Raw genomic sequence first — 23,360 nt, forward strand, 5'->3', positions numbered from 1 at the left:
AGATGTAAACAAACTGGAGGAGAGCAATAAAAGCAATTTGGGCTCCTTTGACCTTGAAAAAGAGAAGACCAATGGCAGACCTGAAGCCCTTTCAAATGTACCAAATTGGTATTTTTATGCCTGGGCAGAGGAAACATCATCATCTTTATTAATATTATTAAGTATGATGATGATAATAATCAATTGACTGGGTTTTTTTTTAAACTCCTTGAAAGACAGGCTTGATAATAGAGAATTTCTGAACCACAAAAGAAATGGAATCACAAAACCATTCCTGGAGGTATTCAAACATGTGTAAATGTGGCACTTACAGGCTTAATTTGGTGGTGGACTTTGCAGTATCAGCTTTACAGCTCGACTCTACAATCTCAAACGTCTTTTCTAACCTAAATGATTCTATGATAAAAAGACCATTGTTGAATCTTTAAGTGGAGCTTTTATAAGAAAGATGGAGCAAACACCTGCTGGAGCTGATCTCAGTATGTGGAGTTCTAGGGCAGCCTTTGGACTAGGAGGCTCATTTTTTAATTCATTTTTATAAATGTGCATTTCACTTGGAACAAGTAAGCAAGCAAGTCTTACCATTAGCTTTCATTGGCCATGGATTTGAGTTATCGGGGCTCCTGGATTTTGGAAGTACCGGATGACCATCTCTATGAAAAGAAATGTTTACAGAAATTTTTATTAAAAAAATAAATAATGATAATAGTATATATATTTACATCAATATCTGATGATCAGTAGAACTGCTAATTGTGCCTTGTACTACAACAGTTCTGGAATACTTGAAATATTCAATGAGAGAGATTAAGCACCAGTAATTAAGTTAGTTCCTACTTCAGGGAGCACCAAAGAATTCATTAGAGCTGGAGTTTCCTTCTAGATTCTGACAAAAAGATGCAATCTCACAGCCTCAGGACTTAGCAACTCCTACCCCTTCTGGGATAAAACAGAGTAGGAAGAAGAAAGGGAGAGAGAAAGCAAAGAATCGCAGGCATGGCTGGAAGACCTAAAAAAATAAGTAAATGTTTCAGTCCCAGGCATGGATGGGGTGGAGCTTAACTGACATCCAGACTGCTCAGTGAGAGTATTCCATCCCATTAGGGTCATGCTCCAGAGTGGGGCCTTCTGGTTTCTTGTTCTCCTCTTCTGCTCTCTCTCTGGGATGCAGCCGGGGGAGTCTTTGGTGCAGGACGTTTAGTCCAGCTTTTGCCATTTTGCAGAGGCCTCTAGGCCTTTCTGCCTTTTTCCTTTTTTTTTGCTGTCAGGGACCAGGTGCTGCTTGCTGGGACTGGCTACTAAGCGTGGACAGAGTTTGTGAGGAATTGCCCTGAGTATCTTTTGTTTCTATTTTATACATATATTTACTACTAGTATATTAGTATTTTGTTATTTTATTAAACTGTGTTGATCTCCACCCAAGTTTCTCCCTTCCCTTTTGATTCTCTCCTCTATTGGGGAGGGTGGGAAAGGGGGTGAGTGAGCGGCTATTGTGGTTGTATTGCTAGCTTGGGTTGAACCATGACAGCACAAAACAACAGTTCATCTTCTTTTTATGATTATGGAACGCTCAGCAGCAGTTTTAAGAAAAACGAGTAATTCCATTTAAATAACTTGTGTCATATTTTGAAAATGATATTTTTGAACACTTATACTTCATAGCTGGACAGAGCTTTGTGAAAAACACAAACCACAGCAAGTACTAAGTACCCTTCTGCTTCACTGCAGCATAGTAAACTGTGAAGATACAGACCTTTTTTGTGGCATCAGTCCTCACTAACATGCCACCTAGTACCACTCTGGTGAATTAGTTGTCATAACAGGATCATGTTTTACCCATATACTCATACAATCATGGGAGAAAAATTAAAAGTACAGGGAATCATTTGCTTCCACAACATACCTGGTTGCTTTGAGCACCACTTTGGGAAGAGATGTTTCCAGCATCCTTTTGGCTTCTTTCAGAGTCATTCCCTGTGTGCTTACTCCATTAATGTAATGGATAATATCCAGTGCATTGAGACTCTCCTCTCTGGCAGCAACTGATTTGGGGAGAATGTCACTAATATACACAATTTGGTAAAGGCTGTCATGACCTCCTGACAACGACAAACCTTTGCAGGATAAAAAACAAAAAATCAAGTTATTTCTTTGTAACTGAAAAGAAAAATTTGCATTAGAGCAAAAAGTAGTATACTTCTATGTTACCTAGCTCCTCCTCATGGCACATTAGTGTAATGTCAGGCAGTAAGTGAGGCAACACTGGCATCTTGGGTAACTCCAAAACACGCCCTAGCACTAATCTGACAGTCTTTGGGGCAGCACGGAGAAAGCTGACTACATCAGTATGGCTCATATTAGTGACATCAATGTCATTAACCTGCAAAGATAAAAGCAGAGATCTCCTTGTTAAGTTCAAAGTAAAATAGTCAGCATTACTGTGGAAACAATTACTACTGTTCCTATCGTTGACTTTTGACATTAAAGGACAAAACAATGATGCTTTATCAACAATAGCTGCAGTTCACCATATTTACCCAAGGAGATAGAACACACATATGCAACTGAACTTTGGCAAATGAAGAAACAACTTACAATCCAAATGTCAAAATTTTAAACAATCTGAAGAGGTACATTTTACTGTTTCTATTAAAAAAAAAGGGAATGCCATAACTGCATAAGCCCAACACCTGAGAGCCTGACTCACAATCTAATCCAATTTGTCTTGTATTTGCTTTATTTTATTAAGATGTAACAGTATTCAGCAGTGCTTCATTGCCCTGATCTAGGAATGACTCACACGTGTGCTCCGTGTAATGCACTTTGTCACTATTGCTCAGTCCCTGTAAACCCAAATGCAGGTTTTCAGTTGATCAGAAACTAATACTGTAATGATGAATATCTGTACTACATGATATGTACCTGGTAAACTCTTCTGCAGCAAATCTCTTAAAATTTTTTTCCTAACAGTATGTCAGCCATACATGTATTCTACCATCAACTACTCCACATATCTGAGCAACCATCTTATTGAATAAAGGAATGTTTCTTTCTTTAAACCTTTTTTTCTATCAAAAATAGTGCTTGCACACATGCCTAGCTGCATGACATACTGTAACTCCTTTTATCAATCTTCTCACATGCTTCCATCCTTGTATTTCTTTTGTCCAAGTGCTATCAAATTATGTCTCTTTGAACATGCATGCCTTTGTTCCTTAACCACATTTACTCTGGCCCACAATACATTTTACATTTTTTTTTGGACTCAAAGTTGTCCTTTTAATGCAATTCCTGTATCTGGAAATGTTAATTCTCTCACTTTTATAAGTCGGTCTCCAGGTCGTAGTCTCCCATCGCTTTTGGCAGGATCCTGAACAATATCATGAATGTAGCAGCCAATGTTATCATGACCTTTGGTCACTGTAAAACCCAGACTACCCTTTTCTGACTTTGTCATGGTGACTTGGAGCTCTACTTCCTAGGGGAAGAAAATAGCACTTTAGAGCACAGACAAACAGAAGCAATTTGAATGCTTTACTGAATTTAAGACAGAAATAGACAACTGATTTACCTACATGTGTCTTAGCAGTTTCAGTTTAGCTGCTTCAAATAAGCACCTCTAGTGAATTCAGAGAGACTATTGTTTTGCATGGAGCTAACCTTGGGCCAAAGGCCTATGATGTAAACAAAACTGTGAAGGCACATGCCAAAACTGACACCTTATTTTACCCTCAACCAGCTGCCATATAAAAAAGGCACTGCATTTTTTTTCATATAAGACAACACAACAGGAATTATTCAACTTAAGAAAGTGAACGTATTTTCCTACAATGAGATACAATACTACAGCTTATCTTGGAACTGTACACATGAACATTTAATCTATTTCAATTTGCATTACTTTTGATTTGAAAGATACAGTTCCCCATCATTTGCATAGAAACTCACACAGCACCAAAAGGTTTGAGAAAGATTTCTGAAGGGACAAAGAGAGAGTTGACAATCACACCAAAAATTAACAGGCCAGAAGCAAGATATCTGCCATCTAAATTTCATCTGAGTACATCATTTAGAGGTAGGTAAATATTTAATATCAAGTTCTCCAGGCTGAAATGACACACAAAATAAACCTATACACAACCATCTGTGTACACATAGATGCATGGATGTTTACAGAGGGAAATATATCAAATTCCGCGAGAGCCCAAGCAGAAAATGCCTGTGGACACTTGTATGAGCAGCCACAGTTCAGTGGTTACAAACGGCACCTGTCTGTGTGCCACATATAATGCACACCCCCAGGTTAGTGCAAGTATAACCTGCAACTATGACATTTTTAAATTAATGTACCTAACCTCTATGCAGTCACGCCCAATACCATGGCTAAAAAAAAATTCCAGTTGGCCACAACAGTACGTAACATTTATGCTACTGAAAGACAGAAACAGTAAATTACCGGTTCATATTCTTCAGCATTTTTTTCCAACTGGCCGAGTAACGAATTCGTTCCTTCCAGGTGTGGAGTCAGCTCAGAAGCAGGAGTAGCATAACAGTCATTTATTAAAATGGATGTAGGAACATCAGGAATGGTTCCACAGGTTGGGATCAGTGGCAAATCCAATGGCAAATCACTGTGGATAAACAAGCAAAAAAAAAACCAAAACAAGGATCAGCTTGCGCAACATGGCTGTCACCTATAAATGAATATAGGAACGAATATTGACTTCATGAAGATCTAAAATCTAAACAAAAATGTATTTCTATGAACTGGTCCAACAAACCGTTTTTGTAAACACCTTCTGCAACGTTAAGAGAATCACTATAAACAGTGTACCTGTCCTCAAGCTTGTTAGGAGCCTCTTGGTTGGAATACAAGCCAGTGCGAACAGCCTCCTCCTGACCACCATGTGCCTTGTGCTGATCATGTGCGTGTGTCACGGCTTCACTGGAGTTTTGGTACAGGGCAGAGTTCCAGCCAGGGCCCACCTGCATTGGCAAGTCTGTCGCCTCCTCATCAGCACTCCTGCTGCTGTCACTGTAGCTGTCTCTTCTAGAGGGAGATTTCAGCCTTTTGTTGCTCAGATCACTAGTTTCATTTTCATCTGAGCTGTCAGCTTGTTCTACGTTTGATGCACCAGAAACTTCTCTGCTGGCATCTGGAAATACTTGGTGGGGTGAGTGGATGGGAGTCTACAAGGAATAAGGACATGTAATTCATCAAATTCCAGTTTTGATGACAGAAAACTGCAAAGACTGCATAAAATTACCAAAAGCCAGCGGCTCTTTCAATTTAGACTGTTGCCTCAACCAGCTGAACGTATCACAGCACAGTTTCACCAAGTTCAAGGCAACTTGACCAAGAGAAAGTGTGCAAAACTTTGAAACGTGCACTGCTGAAAAACTGCAAATTCATCTAAGGAAAACAAATATACTCTTGGCTTTCGCCTCAGAGACCCAACTGACAGATGCCTTTAAGCTGTGCCCAGTACTCTTCTAGGCCACGACCCTTCCAACCAGAACACCCGTTGTGCAACTGCAGTCAAACTGATCTCACGCAGGATGGAAACGGGAAAGCTTTCAAACAAAAACCAACATAACATGGTACAAAAACTATGGTAATTTACACCAAATTAAGACTGTTCAGCCAATATATTAATGCCCCATGAGGATGAACAACATTTTTGTCAATAATCACATACTCCTAAGAATGAAGTCAGCTACCAGACACATGAAGTTTAAAAGCTTCGTTTATACCTTCCCAGCCAAATTCTTCTGTTCATGAACACAGTGATCTGTGATAAAGTTATAACAAAAATTGCCATTTGTTTATTGGTTTTTCTGTTCTTTTAATATATGTGCTGTTTTACTAAAGCTTTTCTATACTACAAATAGGTTAATTACAGCACTAGTTATTTGTATTATTAGTTTGTTCAGTTGCAAATCTCTAATTGTAATTTCACTTACATTTGTACATTTAAGTTCCTGTCATCTGACTTGAATGTTTTTTATTGATTGAAAATGATATTAAAATAACTTAAATTGAAGACTTGTCTCCATTATTTTTTTATACTTTCCTGCATTATGGAAAGTCTATTTTTCAGGCAAACTTCCCTATACATTCTCTTCTGTTGAAACACATTTAATTTCCACTTCTTCCAATTGTCCTAAAATAGCCTTCTGTTATTTTGTTTTTCTTATTGGAGCATTTTGAAAATATCTTTTGTAACATCCCTAATTTCCAGACAAATTAGCGTTTCACAAAGTATTCTTCAGATACACTACAGAAATATCCAATTTCTACTTGAGATCAACTTCAAACCATTGGGCTATAAAGAAAACCCCATGTCAGAAACAGTGTATTAAGCCAATCTCCAATGTTTTAAGCCACAAAATCGAGAAAAAAAATAAAGTCTGCATTCTTTTCATATTTCCATGAAATGCTTTGTTTACTCACGAAGGATTTACTATAGGAATCACGTTTCTGTGAGCACCCTCTCCCATCTTTCCATCTGCATTTTGCATTTAATTAACCCACTCACCAGACCAAATAAATGAGCTTTCAAACAGTAATTAAAAAAAATTTAAATCATACGTCATACACCTTACCAACAAAGAAGGATCAATGTCTGGTAGTGTACCAGGTGACGGTCGACAAAGGAGAAGAGAGACTTCTGGAGATGTTCCCCTCAGAGCAGAGATGACTTCCTATGGCCACAGTAGATTTATTATTAGACACGGACTCCCAAGATTTGCAGGACTACCAGAGCATGACTTGCACTACTAAGATACAAACCTGCTGGGATAAACCCTTTAGTGATGCCCCGTTCACTTGCAGGATGACATCCCCAACTTCTATCTGCCCACATTCTGCAGCAGGCTGCCCAGGGAAGAGCTTTTTCACCCTCACAATAGTTGAGCCCATTTCCTCTGGGGTGAGGTTATCTTCACGGCAGAAACTGAACCCAAGGCCCGAGCTGTTCTTCAGCAGCTTTACCTCAAATGTGTTCTCTGCAAAAAAAAACATTAACTGATTATTTCCTAAATCATACTGGCCATTAAAACAAGCAGCTGGTGCTCTTACTCCAGATGTGACAGTGCAGAGTTTCCCCCTTGCAGGGTTCTGCTTAACGTCTATTTTAGTGAACATAAGCATTAACTAAAAGATCCCTCCAAGTTAAAGAGGACATAAAAAGCTGATCATGACTTCTCAGTCTGCTGCCTTGCCCTGACAATATCCACACTATATAGAAATAGAAAGTGTCTCCAAAATACTGTTCCCAGGGAAGTCCGTAAAGGAGCCTGGTAAAGCATGAAGTGGCAGGACCTTTCTGGCCACAGATCAGATATTAGTGAGAGCAGCAACTGGAACCCCTGGCAGATAGCATAAATCCCAGGCAGGAAGACCAAAACGTATCTGCAGTGGTTTCCCTGTCTGGGTAGGCTTCCCTGCCCTTCACAGCATGAGAAGCTCTAACATGCCAGCCTCTGGTCGGCTACACAAATGCCTCATGTCCTCTCTCTTCATGCAGTTCCTCTCTCACCTAGGCAGGAATAGCAGGACCTACAGGAGGCTCCCCTTATATATAAGCATGTCAACCTCCCCTTGTCACTCCCTCTTAGCAGCACCAGAGCTAGCAGTACTCCTTTTACTCCAGCCTTGCTATAGCCCTGACCTGGGAAGCTCGTGAAATTAGGAAATGACAAGGAACAGTGAGAGAGCAAACAGTTATACAGTCACTAAATAAAGTTGCCAAGATGCGGAAAGAAATCTTAGAAACAAATTAACAGCGTAAAAAGGAAAGAGACTGCATTATGCACAGTCACTAAACAAAGTTGCCAAGATGCGAAAAGAAATCTTTAAAACAAATGTAGCAGCGTAAAAAGGAAGAGACTACATTATGGTATAGATTTTTACCAGCTCTGTCTCTTGTCTGTCATTCTACAGAAACTCTGACAACAAACAGCATAAAAACTAAAGGATGTTTTGAAAGTTCAGACAATTTTCATACATGACCCGACCTGCAGTGACGAAGCTGTAATCTTTGGCATTTGTAGTTTTTGTCGCTGGTTTCTCTTGCGCCTCACACTGCCCCACCAGATTTGGAGGTGTGCACTGTGGTGTTACCGGAGCGTGAACCTTGGCCATGGAAAGCTGCCCTTTTTCCAAAAGCAGATGCACCACCTGAAGAGATGGAAAATTCTCCAGTTAACTCGCAACAGTCATGGAGATAGCACAGTCTAGAACACCTGTTTCTTTCTAACTTTCAGACTTCAAAGTTTTGCAGCAGTAAACTTCATCAACGCCTCTCTCCACTGTACATCTTCCATTTATTCCGTATTTTAAGGGCTGTAAGCGACAACCTCCAAGATTAACTAATGGATTTGTGAGATACTTGGCAACACAGCATAATAAAAGGTTGTGAGAGGGTGAAGAAGTGTCAAAGACAGTGTCATTTTCACATGCATACATGGAAGAGAGTTAAAACCATTTTCTACAATAAGTACAATAGTAATTCTTCGCAGCTCTGGATGTGTACATTTACTGCCTATTTTCAGGTGCGCATGTACTTCAATATATGAAGCAGCTGCCATAAAAGGCACTATTAAATGAGGAGACACCACTGATAGAGTCAAGCACTATCCAAAAAGGCCAAGACTCAAGTAAAGCTACCAACACAGTGGCATATAAGGAGGGATTCCTTCCTATGAAAACCAGGGACAAGGAGAACCCAATTCCATGCAGACCTCTCACCCACACACAGAGCTAGAATTTTGCCTGGGTGGGCAGCGAGACTTGAGGTCCAGGAGCCAAAAATTGTAAAAAACACATCTAAACCAACCTGGATGCTGGGGAGAATTCAGTCTTCATGTTCCTTTATCTCTTTTTCACTCATGATTAACTGGTTTATTACAGACAAGAGCAGAACCAGCAGCTGCTTACCTGCCCAGTGCTTCTCAGCATTTCAACAGCTTGCTTATGAGTAGCACCTTCCAAACTAATCCCATTGACAGAGAGCACACGGTCACCTATGAATGATTAATAATATAAGAAAAGGAGGCAGAATATAATCTATAAAATGTGTATGATGCACAGAAACCTTCAGGCTTCAGCTAACAAGGACTGTTACTAAAGCAAATTCTCCCTTCCCTCCACACTCTGAGTCAAGGAGAGAACTTTGCAACTAAACCATTTTGGGATAACCTTGTGTCAAAGCTAGTGTTAACCCTCACAACGATGGCCTGCCACAAAACTCAGACTCTTTATTAGAAACAATTCTTAGTCTACAGTGGGAATTCTCGCCCCAGTGAAGAATGTGGCTTGGCTTACAAACAAGAAAAGCCCTAACAATTACAGTGATTTTCTGTATTGAGTTGCCCAGCATGCCAAGTAAGAAGGCCACAAATAATACAAAGCCCTCTCTCTCCATGGCTGGAATAGAGAAGTGTTCTCCATGAACATAGGCTGCATTAGAAGAGAGAAAAAAAATAAAAGAACCTGCAGCCTGTCTCCTATTTTTCCCCTCCATAATTCTCAGCAGTTTTCTGCTAGTTCTGCAGCTGTTCTACACTTTTTTAATCTTCACCCACAGAATTATCAAGGCAATATTTAAAGTGACAACTGAAAAAGGTACAATGAAAGGAGGCAAACAGAGCTTCTACCTTCTACACCACAGTATATCCCTCAAGTCTGCCACAGACAGTTATCTGCCCTTTTTCACATTAATAACCCCAACAGAAAGAACTGCAATACTACCTTTTTCTATCCTGCCATCTGCTTCAGCTGCTCCCTTAGGAATAATCGCTTTCACATAAATACCACCATGCCGTATGCTAGTATTTACACCACCCTAAAAGGAAAGCAAAAATAGGATTTGTTAGTCCTTTGCAGTTAGAATACTTAGTAATTAAACACAAGGTCACATAAGGAAAGCTGTACTCAGGAAGCACTTGGGCTACTGGCATGTAAAAGGAATAGTCACACTATCAAAATCAAAACGTTACACACAAAGCATATTTTTGCAGTCATGCAATTTATTGTGAATGAAGTTGGGGGCAGGAAGACTGTAAAAAACCATGATGCATCACAATGCAAATGCACTCAAATTGAACAAATGTTCTTCAGCAGAAACGTGTCTGCGCTGTGCTGGACTTCAGGTGCTTGCTTGCATTTCAGAGCTCAGCGAGGTGTGAGAGCACAGCATGCATAGGGAGACCAAGAGCATATTAATGTTCACTCCCAAAGCACATGGTATCACCTGTGAACTCTTAGAACACAGAACTCATTGTACGCCTCTTCTTTTCATCACTGTACAAGACAGCAATCTGAGGGGCAGAACGGGGGTTGAAAAAGGAAAACGCAATGAAGATACCACTTGGTCATCCTTTAAAGGAAATCTTGGCATCGGTTGGCATCTTCTAACATTTTCTACAAGGCCAATGCATGAATACAGTGGGCTGGATGCTATTCAATAACCAACCACTTTATTCCTCCAGCTGTCTCAAAGTACAGGCTTGACAAAGTGATATGACTTTGGATAGTCTGGGATGCTAAAATAATAGAATTTCATCCTGTTCCTTTTACAATACTAGCCACATAAATGGAAAATCTTGGAAACTGGCACTCCACCTACACGCCTATCAATGCGGCCACACCTGGGAGAAGGCCAACTTAGTTTTAGGTATAAATAACCGGTGAAAGCCACCAGTTTTGAATTACAGCTAGTAACTTCTCTCTAGTATTGCAATTTGAGCAAGTTTTCCTTTTTCAATTTACCTCATAGTTTGGTGATGTGAGACAATATTTGAATATTAAAATACCAAAATGTATTTTTGAACAAAATACAAGAACAGGAACAGTGAAAAATGTGTGCATCTCAGTTATACATCTTCCTTGAAGTGCCACTCTGCATGATGGCAGGCCTTAAACGTAAACTACTTTCAAAAAACTAATCCATTAAAAATACATTTTCACTCGTATTGCAAGAAGGCAGTGTCAGCCAGGTCTTATCTAGATGTAAGCACTTTTTTGCCTTCTGCCTTTTATCCAGCAGAGGGAGAACACTAAACACAGTATATGTGTGTGGATGTGCATATATACTCTTAAGTAACACTGACGGCAATATCTGTCAGGGAGGGTCCTATTCCTCTCCTCTTAAATTTGCCCCATGATTAGGTGGCAAGGGACAAAGACTTCAGAAAATATTTTGCTTCCTTGTAATTTAGCAATTTAATGGGTTGCTGGGAGTAGAGAAAAAGAGAAAACATCTGAAAACCTTGTCAAACAGTACCGTGACACTTATTCCCAAGCCGTTATCTTTTTTGGCTAGTTCAACCTCAAAGATATCTCCAGGTTTAAGAAGTGTTGCAGTAACCTTTTTAGAATTCATTTTATTTGCTGTATTTGCTGCTGCTGATTCCTTTATTTAAAAAAAAAAAAAAAAAAAAAAAAGAGAAAGAAACAAAAAAAAGATGATTATTTGTCATTAGAACAGAAGTTTACAGTTAAGACCCTAAAGGATGTGGTTTTGAGTCAGATGCAGCCAAAAGGAGTCCACATGGGAAAGTACCAACTAGTAAGACTCATTGCTTTAACTCTTCCATTGCTGCAGTTGAACAGGTTTAGCACAGAAATGTGCCTGACCTTCAGCAGCTGAGCCTTTATCGCCAAAGTGAGCCGGTCACAGAACACAGAAACTTCAGTACCACAGCAGCCTAGGGCCTGTTGGATTAATTTGCGGGAGCTGCCACAACTTTATTGAGTAAACTCCACCAGATGAAGAGAAATCACTGAAAATTAGGATTTAGTTTGCATTAATTGCCACTGTGTACTTTTGAAAAGCTGAAGCAGTAAGCTGTCTCTGGAGCTCACCGCTGAACTTCTCTACACAAGAGCAGTTCTCTACGGACTAGACGGATCCCAAAATATGAGTTCTGCTGCTACCCATTCCAGATGCACCAATACTACTTTCATCTAATTCAGGGAAAACTTAATTTATCTGTCAGGTGAGCAAACTTACCTCCAGGGGTTGCCACTAGACTACGATCACACATTGGACAAACACAGCATTGAAAGTTTGTCTACAATATCAGCAACTGTTCATCCCAAAGTAGAATCTTCCTCTACTTAAGACAGGCCCATCTTGTGACATTGGAAAATGGGAAGTGGTTTCAAGTTACATGGGTGATTTTCTCCATTTATTTTGAACAAAATCACCAGACTACTAGAAATTAGCTACGATCATTTGCTGTTATATGGATAAGCTGCAGGCTGGGCTGTCCTTCCCCCACACCCTTTCACCTTTATGCACATCCACAGTCAGCTATTTCACTAGCACTATTATATTGATGGGAAATATTCATATGAAATACACTCTGCCTTTTTGGCTGGCTGTTGCTCCTGACTGCTGGAATAAGTTGCTTCATCCATGTCAGAATCCCCTCGGTCAGAATACTCCACAGACTCCACTACCCCAGGCCTTCTATTTTTTGCTCGAGCACTGTCAGAAGAGGATCTTCTCTTCTCGTTCATTTTGGAAAGCCCAGACTGGGAATCACTGTAATGCTGAGGATCCTGCTGGGCTCTGCCACTGGCACGTGTGCCGAAGAATCCAGTTGTCTGGCTCTGAGATAGGCTGGCGCTCTCGGTTCTGGAGTCCTGGGAGCTAATGCTTCCATCCCGCTTGCCTCCCGACAAACCAGACAAACTCCCCGAGACGGGCTTCTGGTGGCCATGGCACCGGTTGTGTTCTTCTGAAGAGGACTCTGCCTCATTGTCCTGCACTGACGATGGCCTTCTTAAATAACCCTTTGTTCCATTACCGATGTGCGCAGCGTTAGACGATGCTGAAAACCAGGAGACAAGACAGTCAGCAGGAGCTGGTAACATCTTCTCTGCAAGTATGATACAAATTACTCAGCTGGCAACCACGTACAATTTTACCCATTCGTACTACACAGAAAACTTTCTGTTTAGGATTCAATCAGTGAGTCCTCACTAAATGTTACCATAACACACTTCGTTCAGTCTCAGAACATAGTTTCAAGTGACTGCAGTTAGGGTGGTGTTTTACAGCTACCTCAGCTGCTTAGATTAGTGGTTTTAAGGAAACACAGAAAGGTTTCACAAACAGATGTCAAGAAGGCAGAGTGCTCAAACTCAAAGAACAATTCTGTAAAAATAAAAAAATATTTCTCCCCATACCTTGGGACAGCTTGTCCTTGGGCTGAGAAATAACAAGTGTCACATCTTCAGGTGCATTCTCCAAAATTTCTAATGCTGCACGGTGGCTGACGCCTTCTAAACTTGTGCTATTCACAGATATTAGTCGGTGCCCTGCACAAAAGGGTTTGTTCAGATACAGTCTAACATCTACATTTTTGCTCATCAGTGAGAATGTGGAACACAAGCCTGAAAAACTCTACACAATGCATAGATTAAAAAATACTAAAATTTAAGTGATGCTGGAATAGGGAACCCTAATAATTAATACAAACAAACAAACAAAAAACCCCATCCCAAAGCAAACAAAACTGTTCATGAATATTTTCTCTTTTTAAACCTCCCAAACTTCTCCATACTACGTTATTTTCCTGACTTCTGTCACCCATTTCTACCTTCTCTCCTGCTATAAGAAAAACAGATGCAAAAGAAAAAAAATGAGAAAGTGATATAAGCAAATGTACAGTTAGATTCAAAGTACAGACTAAAATAGGAAAAAGAAAGCAGATATTAAGTAATGTATATATGTTTGTTATTGTAGTAATATGGTTACATTCTCTTTTTCCAAAATCAAACAATGGATTTTGAGTCTTAAAAAACTGAAATTACAAAGCATTTATTGAGAGGCAATAGCAAATAACTTCAAATTTCTACTACTTCAAGCTTCAACATTTTTACTTTGATTCAAATGATTTTTGTTTTCATACAGTTTAACAAAGAATCACCACCAGTTTTCAGATATTACCCAGAAGGTAACTGAAGGCTGTTGTTTGGAAGGGACCAATATCTGCAGCCATAGATGGAAATGGTACTACATACATGTTTGACTTTTTATTTCATGTATACACCTCTCATGTACAATATTCACCTGGCTTTAGAGATCCTTCCAAATCAGCTGGCCCTCCGGGAATAACTGAATGAATAAAAATTCCCAGATCAAGTTTCCCCGTCTTCTCTCCACCAACTATTTGAAAGCCTATTAAAAAAAAAAAAAAACAAACTCAAAGTGGGCAAAATTTTCAGTGATCAGAGTGTAATGTAACACAGTACAGGTCAGTATTTCAGAACCGACAAAAACTTAGTCATTAAATAAACGTAAAATAAAAGAAAACTACACATCTCAAAAAACTCTACATGGAAGTAAATGGTAACGCTTTTTTGACTTAAGCTTTTACTATATTCTCTGTTTTTGAGCAAGCGATTCAGACTTTGTCCAGCTGGCTTCCCAGAAAACTCCAGCAAAGGCTACAGAAGACAACTGTGGCAAAATAAATACATGCACAAACAGATGACATTAAATGTACATTCACTGATGAGATGAAATGTATTTTCTCTTAAAAATTTCTGTTTTTCTCCAGTGATGGAAGAAGGAATGGAGTGCAAATACCTTGTCTTCCAGGCTCCTTAAACCTCAAATTAGTGTTACATCTGATGATACTATAAGAGTAAGAAAATCACTCCACAATTAGCTCATAATGATTTTATAATAGCTTTTGTTTATTTGTTTAAAGCTTTCAAGCCAACACAGCTGTGAAGTGGCCACATAGCCACAAACCTTGTATTTGAAGGCAGAGATAAACTTTTAGGATGATTGGTTCTCAATGTAAATATCATCCAACACTTACAACACGGAAAAAAAGAGAAACAGACTTGCTTAACATCACTTAGCAAATCAGTAGCAGGCACACTACTAAGTAAGCCCTCGCTTTAGCACCTTAAATGCCTTAGAAATCCAGCCACTGTCTGCACTGCTTTCCTCAGTCCTGCAATAAATGCTTACAGACAGACCAGAAAACTCAGTTTTATTTTTAGCTTCTAGGAACACACATGACATGGCACTTACCTAAGCCAAATTTTTCATCCTTTTTCAAGTTCACCAAAGTGATCTCTCGTTCTGGTGAGGCAACGCTGCTCTGTGGTGTTTGCAGAGAGTCAACTGAAAAGTCAACATGTCATAATCAGACACTACTTGGCTGCTCGCTTATTCATATCTCTTCAGGTTTGCCTTGAAGTACTATTCCGTTAAAAAAGCCTAGTTCTCTGGTAAGCTGTTCTCAACTAGCGCGGTCTAGCTTTCATCTTAAGCACTTTGGTAAAACTGAGGCTTACTATATGAAGCCACTCAAGTCTCAAAAGTTAAAAAACTAAAAAAAAAAAAAAAAATCTTCTTGGGGTCTACAGAACCAGTAACCTCACACGTAAGGGAAATGAGCTTTGAAGAGCACAATATGTTTGGCAACAGCAACCTTCATGTCTCAAACTAAACAGACACTATTCTTACTCGAAAAATATTACACACTGACGTAAAAACCTCCCACAAGAGGCAATTCAAAAGAAATATTAAGAGTTGTATTTAGAAAAAGGTCCTACCCATCTAATTGGTAAAGGTATTTGATTTAAGAATAGTGAAGAAACAGGAGAGGTGGAACAGTGAAGCATTTGACAAGTGCTTCACAAACTGACTGAATTAATTCTACAGGCATATTATTTATCAACTTACCACTCTCTTTTAACAGCGGTGATGATGGAAGATTTCCTGAAGTATTCATGCTAACGCCTGTGATATGAATGCAAATATTACACATTGTTTTCATTTTTTTTTTTTAAATGAAAGTTACCAAGAAGTATTTCAGGCTTCACACAGTACACACAAGCTCATTCACAATATCAGATTACTTATTTTAAAAATGAATAAACACAAAAGTAGTTTTGGATTAGCAAATCCAAATTACTCATGTATTTTGGTTGCAGTTCAAGGTTCAGATAGATGGTAGCTCATGCAAAGGCAAAGAATTGAAGAAAGGACAGAGATTTGGCCTTTACAACCACTGTCAAGTTCAGATAAAATTAATATGCCTAACTTCATAAACCAACTAACTTCTTGTAAAATTTTGTACAGTAACAAACAGAATGATGCAATAACAAGCAATCTGAACCAAGTACTTCCATTTAAATTGGTTAGTATATAGAAGCATTTTTATTTGGCATGATCAATGCCCAAGCAAATGTAGGCATATTTTAAAGAGGATAAAATAATAAATGTGCTAAGTTATGGAAGTGAGTTAAGATAATTGAAGCTTCTTAGCAAAGCACTCTTGGCCTTTTGCAAACCTCTGAACCCTAAAGTTTCAGCTAATGCATTTCATCATGCAAAGAATGTGCATCCCCCAGCACTGGCAATGTGATTCAGCAGGACTTTTTGACATGTAGCAAAGATCCTTATCACAATTGCTGCCCACAAGATTATGAGTAAGCAGATGACGATGCTAATTGTAAAGCTTAAAGCAGAGGATAAATGGCTGCAACCAGTCACTACAGACTCTCCATGCTGCACCTCACATTTCAAGTGCAGTGCGAGCAGATGCAGCAAGTATTTATATGTCACACTCTGGCTTTCTTTTTTTGGTGATGTTGTTTATGAACAGCCCATAACCATAACAGTCTTCTACTTTTTATGAAGTTCTGTAACTAATCAATATTTTTATACTAAGCAAAGCAATGAAAGTAAGCTAGCATTGCAAATGTGTCAGTCATGGTTTCTGTTATTGTAACACGGAACCTCCTATAACCAGAAACTGATGACAGAGATATTAAAAAACTATCTACAACAAATCAATGTGCAAGTTTAAGTCTGTTCAGCTGCTCTGAAACTTTTTTTTCCAATTTTATGTGAACTCTTATTTTTACTGCCCACTAAGAATATTTGTGTGCAATTGTCGCCAAGAAAATGGAATATGTATGTCTGGCTTAGCTCATTACAGAAGTGTTTTTGTTAAACACTCAATACCCTGCAAAATTGTACCTAATTTATTATATCCAAATAAGACCTAACCCAAAAGAACTCTGCAGTTCCTGCTCAGAGGTACCAGCCAACAGCCAGCTTATGCCAAATTGAGTCCACTTCCAAAAATTGCTCCCTGCACACTTTCCACACAAAACACTAGAAAAGTTCAAGTTTGACAAACAGACTGTGAAGACTAGCAAATTTGTAATAGATCCCTACAATAAAATAGTACTCTGAAGTGACGAAATAGAAGATGTTTTCTGGAACAGCTTTCACTGTCAAATACTAGTACTGTGCACACCTGTGTACAGACTGGTGTTTTTAAAGGAGGATTTTTTTTATTTTATTTGCTGCAACAACTATTCAGGAACAACGGGCAACTGGCTGGGATTACTTTAACATTTAACACTCTGTTCCCTTTTTCAAATCAAGATATTAACATCGGTTAATGAATACATCAAAGCGTTACAGCCAAAGCAATTTTAGAGGTTAGTTAGTAAATACAGTAATATTATTTTTTTGCATGCTGACCTACAACATAGGCTTGACCGGTATCTTCAATGGATGATGAGTCTGATTCATTTTTCTTTCTTTCAGGGCTTCTACTTAAACCTGCATGAGATTTTGAACTTAAAGGGGAGAAGGAGAGAAGGGAAACCAGACAGAGGGAAGAAGAAGTTGGGAGAGGGAAGGATCAATGTAATAAAATAATGGCATGAATAATAAATCAAAACTGATGCAAAATGTACATTGACTGTACACAAAGATAGTGCAGGGCAGTCAGAGAGACTCTTACTTGCTTAGTTTCAAGGCTCCTGCTGCTGACCCAGTATCAAATTTTGGCATCTGCTGAAAGACTCTGCCCATTATGTCTTCTATTTTTTGGGGGGAAGAGTCCAGAGCAGTAATAATATTTTTTCTTGGGGGGTAAACTGAGATGTGGCTCTGACTCAGATCATGAAATGACTTGCTCATAACCCTGGGTCTCTCCTCCCACGGAGTCTTCTCATTCTTGTCCTTCGAGGAGCTGGGAAGTGGCTGGAAGAGCGAGAGCTCAGAGCAGGACAGCTTCTTCAGAATCTCTGCTTGAACAGACAGAGGTCGAACGGCAAGTCGGTTCAAAGTGCTGCTGGCCAGGCTACCAGTACTGATTGCTCGTCCCATGTTGAAACCTTTGACAGACTCCGCATGAAGGTTGAGGCTCCTAAATGAAGCCCTTTCTGGAGAAAAACAAACAAATTTAAGTTATACAGCAGAGCTAGTGTGACCTCCTTGTATAAAGCGTGCATTTTGAACGACTGGCTCACACAAAGCACATTTTCTCTAGATGCTCAGAAATATGTGCTGTCATCAGGTACATATAAACAACCACAAGGCAGTTTGCTCAGGAAGCAAAGTTTGTAGTTCATGGCATTACATTAACTTGGCCATCTATTACACTGATGTCCAGAAAACACAGAATAGCAGAATATTTATCTCCTTAGTAGTAAGAAGACTCATATTTCCTGTTAAACTGCTGTGCCTTATAGACAGGCACATCACCTTGTTCTGCAAAGCAAATAATATCCTCAAGCCAAGTGACCTGGAACACTACACTTCCTTTAACCTGCTTGTGTAAGTCTTTTCTAGAATTTTAACCAGTAGGGCTCCCCCACTTCTACACTACCAGATTCTACCAAACTTCCATCCAACCATTACTTAGTTAACTTCACCATGAGTCCCTGACACACAGTACAGCTGCAAGTTTGTGGGAGTTTTGCAGCATCTCTACCTGGTTCAAGTGCATCAGGTCATTCAGGTGAACTCAGGGACTTTCCCCGCCAGAAACATTCTAAACGTTTTAGCACAGAACAGAAAGTGCTGACTGGAGTTTGCCAGACTTTTTGACTCCTGAACAAGGATTCCCTTAAGCAGCAGAGAGAAACAGGTTTTGGATTCTAATTAAATTACTGTCAGCTGAGTCGTGGGAACTGTCTGGGTGGATGTTCTTAGCTGAAAGCAAATGCAAGATAATACAGCTTAGTCTAACCCCCTCTTAATTCAGAGCAAAGCTGAGTTGGGCTCATTTCTATTAGCCTAACTGCCTCCCTAGGCTAGCAGTTAAGTTCCTGTGGCTTGGCTTTCACACAGAAACTTGATAAGCTGCGGCAACATGTTTGCTGGTTAGAGGTTTTAAAGGAAATTCAGGCTATCTGAACCCTTCATAAACTTCACTGATGTCCTGGAGGCAGTTCACAGGGAAGACTGAGAAAAAGCAATCCTCAACCACATATAGATTTCTGATTTAAACTCCATGTAGAGCTGTGCAACTTTTTGGTATGCATCATGCATCAGCATTACTAAATGGTGCAGTATTCATCATTGAAGAGTATATTTGGCAAACTCAGCACTGCCATTCCAAAATACAATCCTTCCTCTAATACCCAGAGCAGGAATTAAACTGCAACAGTAACTCATGCTTTCTTTGTAACAAGCACACAGTTTTAGAAGATTTAGTATTTTTTGTCCTTTTTAAAGGTGAACTAGCATACAACTAGCACTTCCGTACTCACATTAAATACTCCCTTTTAGCCATAGCCACCAGACAAACTAGATGAGCTATAAAAGAATGGTTTTACTGGATAACACCAGAGATCTACGAATCTCAGTTTCTTGGCTCTGAAAGAAGCTATCAATGACACTTTCTCTTGTTGAGTTCCCCTCCAGGGGAGGATTACCTTAATAAAATCTTTTAAGATCTCTTGATATTTTACCTACCCTCTGCAAAAACCAAACAGGATTTTATGATGGATTTCAGATTAACACTTTCACGTCATTATCCAAATAGACATTAGGTCTTTCACGCCTTCTGCCAATCCCTGAACTGAAAATTCCCATGTGCTCAAAAGTTGTCCTTCGTAAGTCTGACTGAGCCCTCAGTTATTCTTTGTGCTTTTCTATACCCCTGTTTAGGAATCCAGATATCTGTCTTAAACTCAGTGCTCAGTTTTGTTCACTGCATGGCCACAGAAGTTGTGTAAAAAAGAAACAATCACTTCTCACATTATAGTTTATCTCTCTGTTCTTGTGTACCATAAAATTGCTAGTATCTTTTTTTTTTTTTACTTTGTCTTTAACCTCTTTCTATTCATGCATAAAGAATGTTATTCAAGAGGTGTTTTTGTTTAATTTTCCGAGTCTAATTCTTCCCATTAGATTTACATGTGCTAAAATGCTTTCTTCCAGAATCAGTCCTTAAGTAAGAAACCTTCAAAATATACACTTTCTGTGGTCATCAGTCTCAAGTGAATAATATTGTCACCTGCTCTTTTCTTTACTGTTTTGCTGAGTGCTTCCAACCCCTATTTTTTACTGATATTTTAAGAGCCCTGGAAAAAACAAATGAACAAACAACAACAATAAAACCACCAAAACTGACGCTTCTGCAGGCCAGGAATAATGCTTCCCAAATACCACCTGCGATTTCACTGCTCTAACAGAAGAAAAGCAGTACTTATAATTAATTTAATATTTTGATTAGTTGCTTGGTTTTTTTTTTTCACTTACTTCTATATAATAATTTGTCTTTTTAAAAACATTATTCTAGGAACTCTGTTGCTCTATATATATATGCAGGGAAGAGAAACATGGCTAATCCATGTAGATCAGTAAAATTGTGACAATAGCAATTGTTTCTACTTTTAGTAACCAACCATAATGGAATACTAATTTATTTGTTTCTGACTAGAAACGACTGATGACATTTCAGACCTCTGAATTCAAAGTGATCTGCACTGCATAGGAGCAAACTATTATTTTCCAAACTCACAAAGCACAACATGTACTGCATGTGAAAGAGCAACCAAGTGTGCAGCACCAAGAAAGCCTTCAAGGTGCTGTTTTTCTTTGTGTTTCAGAATAAGCAAGCACTATGATAGGGAACAGTACAAAAGTTTTAAGTCACTTGGTGTTACTTCTTTGCACTAAGTTGCTTGAGCCCAACAGAATAGAAAAAAGGCTGTAGAGTTGCCACGTGCCTTCCCGCCTCCCCCCACCTCTTTTTTTTTTTTTCTTTTTAAAAATTCCAGCTGCCAGTCTCCACAGCAATGGGGTCAGATTCTGTCCCAGCTACACTACTGGAAATCTGGATTAACAGCAACTGGAATGCAGACAGACAAAAACAGGGAACAAAGAAAGAATGAGCAAGCAGACTGACCAAAATAGCATTTCCAGGCTGCACTGAAGGCCAGCCAGCCACGTGAGCTCTGCTTCAAGTAGTGAAGAAATGAGTACAGAGGCTTTTTTCAAAGAATGCATTCTCCAGTTAAAGGACATCATTACATTTTCTGTTATACACAAAAAGTAGATGGTCATTCTGAAGAAAACCTGCTAGCATCAGCGTTGTTCCTTACCAGGCTTACCAAACATTAAGTGGAACAAAGACAGTTACACCCACAGCTTACAGATGCAGCATCGTGAAATGCTCCCTATTGTATTTGCCCTAGCATGATTGCACCATTTTATCTGTAATTCCATATTATCAAAACTATTCATTTCACAATCAACAAAAGGTAAAAATCTCATTATGGAAATATCTTCATGTTCTTTCTGAAAAATGCCAAAAGCCATTAATCAAATGAGAAAGTACTATTAGTGACCTATCTTTAGATTCTTTTATTCAAGAGGAGCTGCTGTGTGCCAGCTCTATGTGATCTGCCAACTCTTTTCTTTCCTTAAACAAAACCTAAAAAAATACAGTGAGTAGACTCTCTTTGTACTGCAACCCCTCCAAATGCAGAGCTACATGTAACACTCTGCAGAAAGACAGAAGCTAAAGTTCAGTTTTCCTTCTTACAAAAATACATGTAGATTGCTATTAAAAGCCAACACAGCATCACCGTCCTTACCAATGTCCTGAGTGTCTTGGTTGCTCTGCCTGGTTCTCATCTGTAGCTGGAACTTATGCTGGGAAGAGCAGAGATGCAAAAGGTACTGGCAAGTCTTACTGTTGTCAGTCTGAAATGCATGCTTGATACCATCTGATGTATTCTGCAAAGTTATTTTCTTCTTCTGCATGACAGAGAAAGAAAAAAAAAAAAAAGTTGAAGACAATGATCTCTTTTAGCCTAGAAAGAATTTTGCACAGTTACAGCATTCAAACTTTCCTGAAGCAAATGCACCAACGGGTGAAATTCTGTTCAAAATAAGGGCTGAAAGTAATTTGATATTTACAAAGCAGCACTTTAAAGCTACTTCTGGGCTAGCCAAGATGGTACTTTATTATTATTTAATCTGTCTCTGTTACTGTTAGTGCTGACTAATGACAACCAGTACTGTTACACTTTGCAGGACAGCACTTTCCAAGGCCTCTCAGGAAGTCCCAAGTGGTGCTGCAACTCAAGAGAAATGAACTAGGTGCTCATCTAATTATGAAATCTACAAGTTAATATTCTGGGTCTTAAAGTAATCTTTTTAACATTTTTTAAACTTCAACTTAGCAATTCTAGTTAAAATCATATCACAGATTAAACAGGCTACAGGTTTTCAACACAGTATCAGACAGAGTTAGAAGTACTGTTTTCAATACCCATATAAAGGTAAGCATTAGAAGCTCAACATCTCATTAAAAACTGGCCTGTGACCACCAGCTTATGGTGTCTCCACTGAAGTCAGATGGTATTGTCCAGGTTAAGTGTCAGCTCCTTTCACCCACTATCATTTAACTTAACTGCTCTGGGAAATAAAACAACTTTAAAACAACAATGGGTGCATCTCCGAGTTACACAGGTGCTGAAGTCTCTTCTGAGGCTGGAACTTCAGAAGCATAGAATGCAAGTTAAAAAAAAATAAAAAATAAAATCTTTAAAACATCAAAACTCCTGTTTCAATCCCATAATACAACACTGCTCAGCCACACAAAATATAGCCACAGATTACGCTGTAAAACAGCAGCTTAATTTGCAAAAATAATCAACACCCAAACCCAGTATCTGGAGATACATATACAGACAGAGGAAAAGAAATCAACTTACACTAAAGGATATTTTCTTTGTCTCCCTCCACGGGAAGCGTAGTACAGGTGTGCGGGCACCATTACGAACTTCAAAAATGACGACTCCCTTGGAGCACACTCCCAGCAGGATACCAGTTTGGGATCTCTTCTCAGGCAAGACGTGATGAAGATGAACACCATATTCTGTGAGCCTCTGACACAACTGAACAGATCAAAGAAATAAAACTTTTAAGAGCACAAAGTTAAGGTTTTTTTATACCTCTATATAAATACTTTTAATATATGCATAGATATACATGAATTTTAGCAAAATATTCCTCTCTGCCTGATGATTCCACTTACACAGTTCACAGATTGTACAACAG

The 23,360-nt window shown here is 39.0% G+C and overlaps 1 protein-coding gene across 1 annotated transcript in view; it reads right to left on the bottom strand.

Moving 5' to 3' along the window:
- The window catches only part of PTPN13 (protein tyrosine phosphatase non-receptor type 13), a gene marked incomplete at both ends in the record, with an annotated part of 91,249 nt that overhangs the window by 12,415 nt on the left and 55,474 nt on the right, over window positions 1–23,360 (bottom strand). The window contains 21 exons of the mRNA XM_080343110.1: window positions 583–653; window positions 1,904–2,114; window positions 2,209–2,380; window positions 3,320–3,478; window positions 4,457–4,631; window positions 4,835–5,190; window positions 6,607–6,705; window positions 6,794–7,008; window positions 8,020–8,182; window positions 8,942–9,027; window positions 9,755–9,848; window positions 11,274–11,410; window positions 12,370–12,843; window positions 13,202–13,333; window positions 14,088–14,195; window positions 15,063–15,155; window positions 15,720–15,776; window positions 17,535–17,632; window positions 17,800–18,223; window positions 21,890–22,052; window positions 23,015–23,197. Of these exons, the coding sequence (XP_080199236.1) occupies window positions 583–653; window positions 1,904–2,114; window positions 2,209–2,380; window positions 3,320–3,478; window positions 4,457–4,631; window positions 4,835–5,190; window positions 6,607–6,705; window positions 6,794–7,008; window positions 8,020–8,182; window positions 8,942–9,027; window positions 9,755–9,848; window positions 11,274–11,410; window positions 12,370–12,843; window positions 13,202–13,333; window positions 14,088–14,195; window positions 15,063–15,155; window positions 15,720–15,776; window positions 17,535–17,632; window positions 17,800–18,223; window positions 21,890–22,052; window positions 23,015–23,197 (3,670 nt within the window). The remainder of the gene's footprint in view (window positions 1–582; window positions 654–1,903; window positions 2,115–2,208; window positions 2,381–3,319; window positions 3,479–4,456; window positions 4,632–4,834; window positions 5,191–6,606; window positions 6,706–6,793; window positions 7,009–8,019; window positions 8,183–8,941; window positions 9,028–9,754; window positions 9,849–11,273; window positions 11,411–12,369; window positions 12,844–13,201; window positions 13,334–14,087; window positions 14,196–15,062; window positions 15,156–15,719; window positions 15,777–17,534; window positions 17,633–17,799; window positions 18,224–21,889; window positions 22,053–23,014; window positions 23,198–23,360) is intronic.

The sequence above is a fragment of the Nesoenas mayeri genome (genome assembly GCF_963082525.1).
Source record: "Nesoenas mayeri genome assembly, chromosome: 4".
Taxonomy (NCBI): domain Eukaryota; kingdom Metazoa; phylum Chordata; class Aves; order Columbiformes; family Columbidae; genus Nesoenas; species Nesoenas mayeri.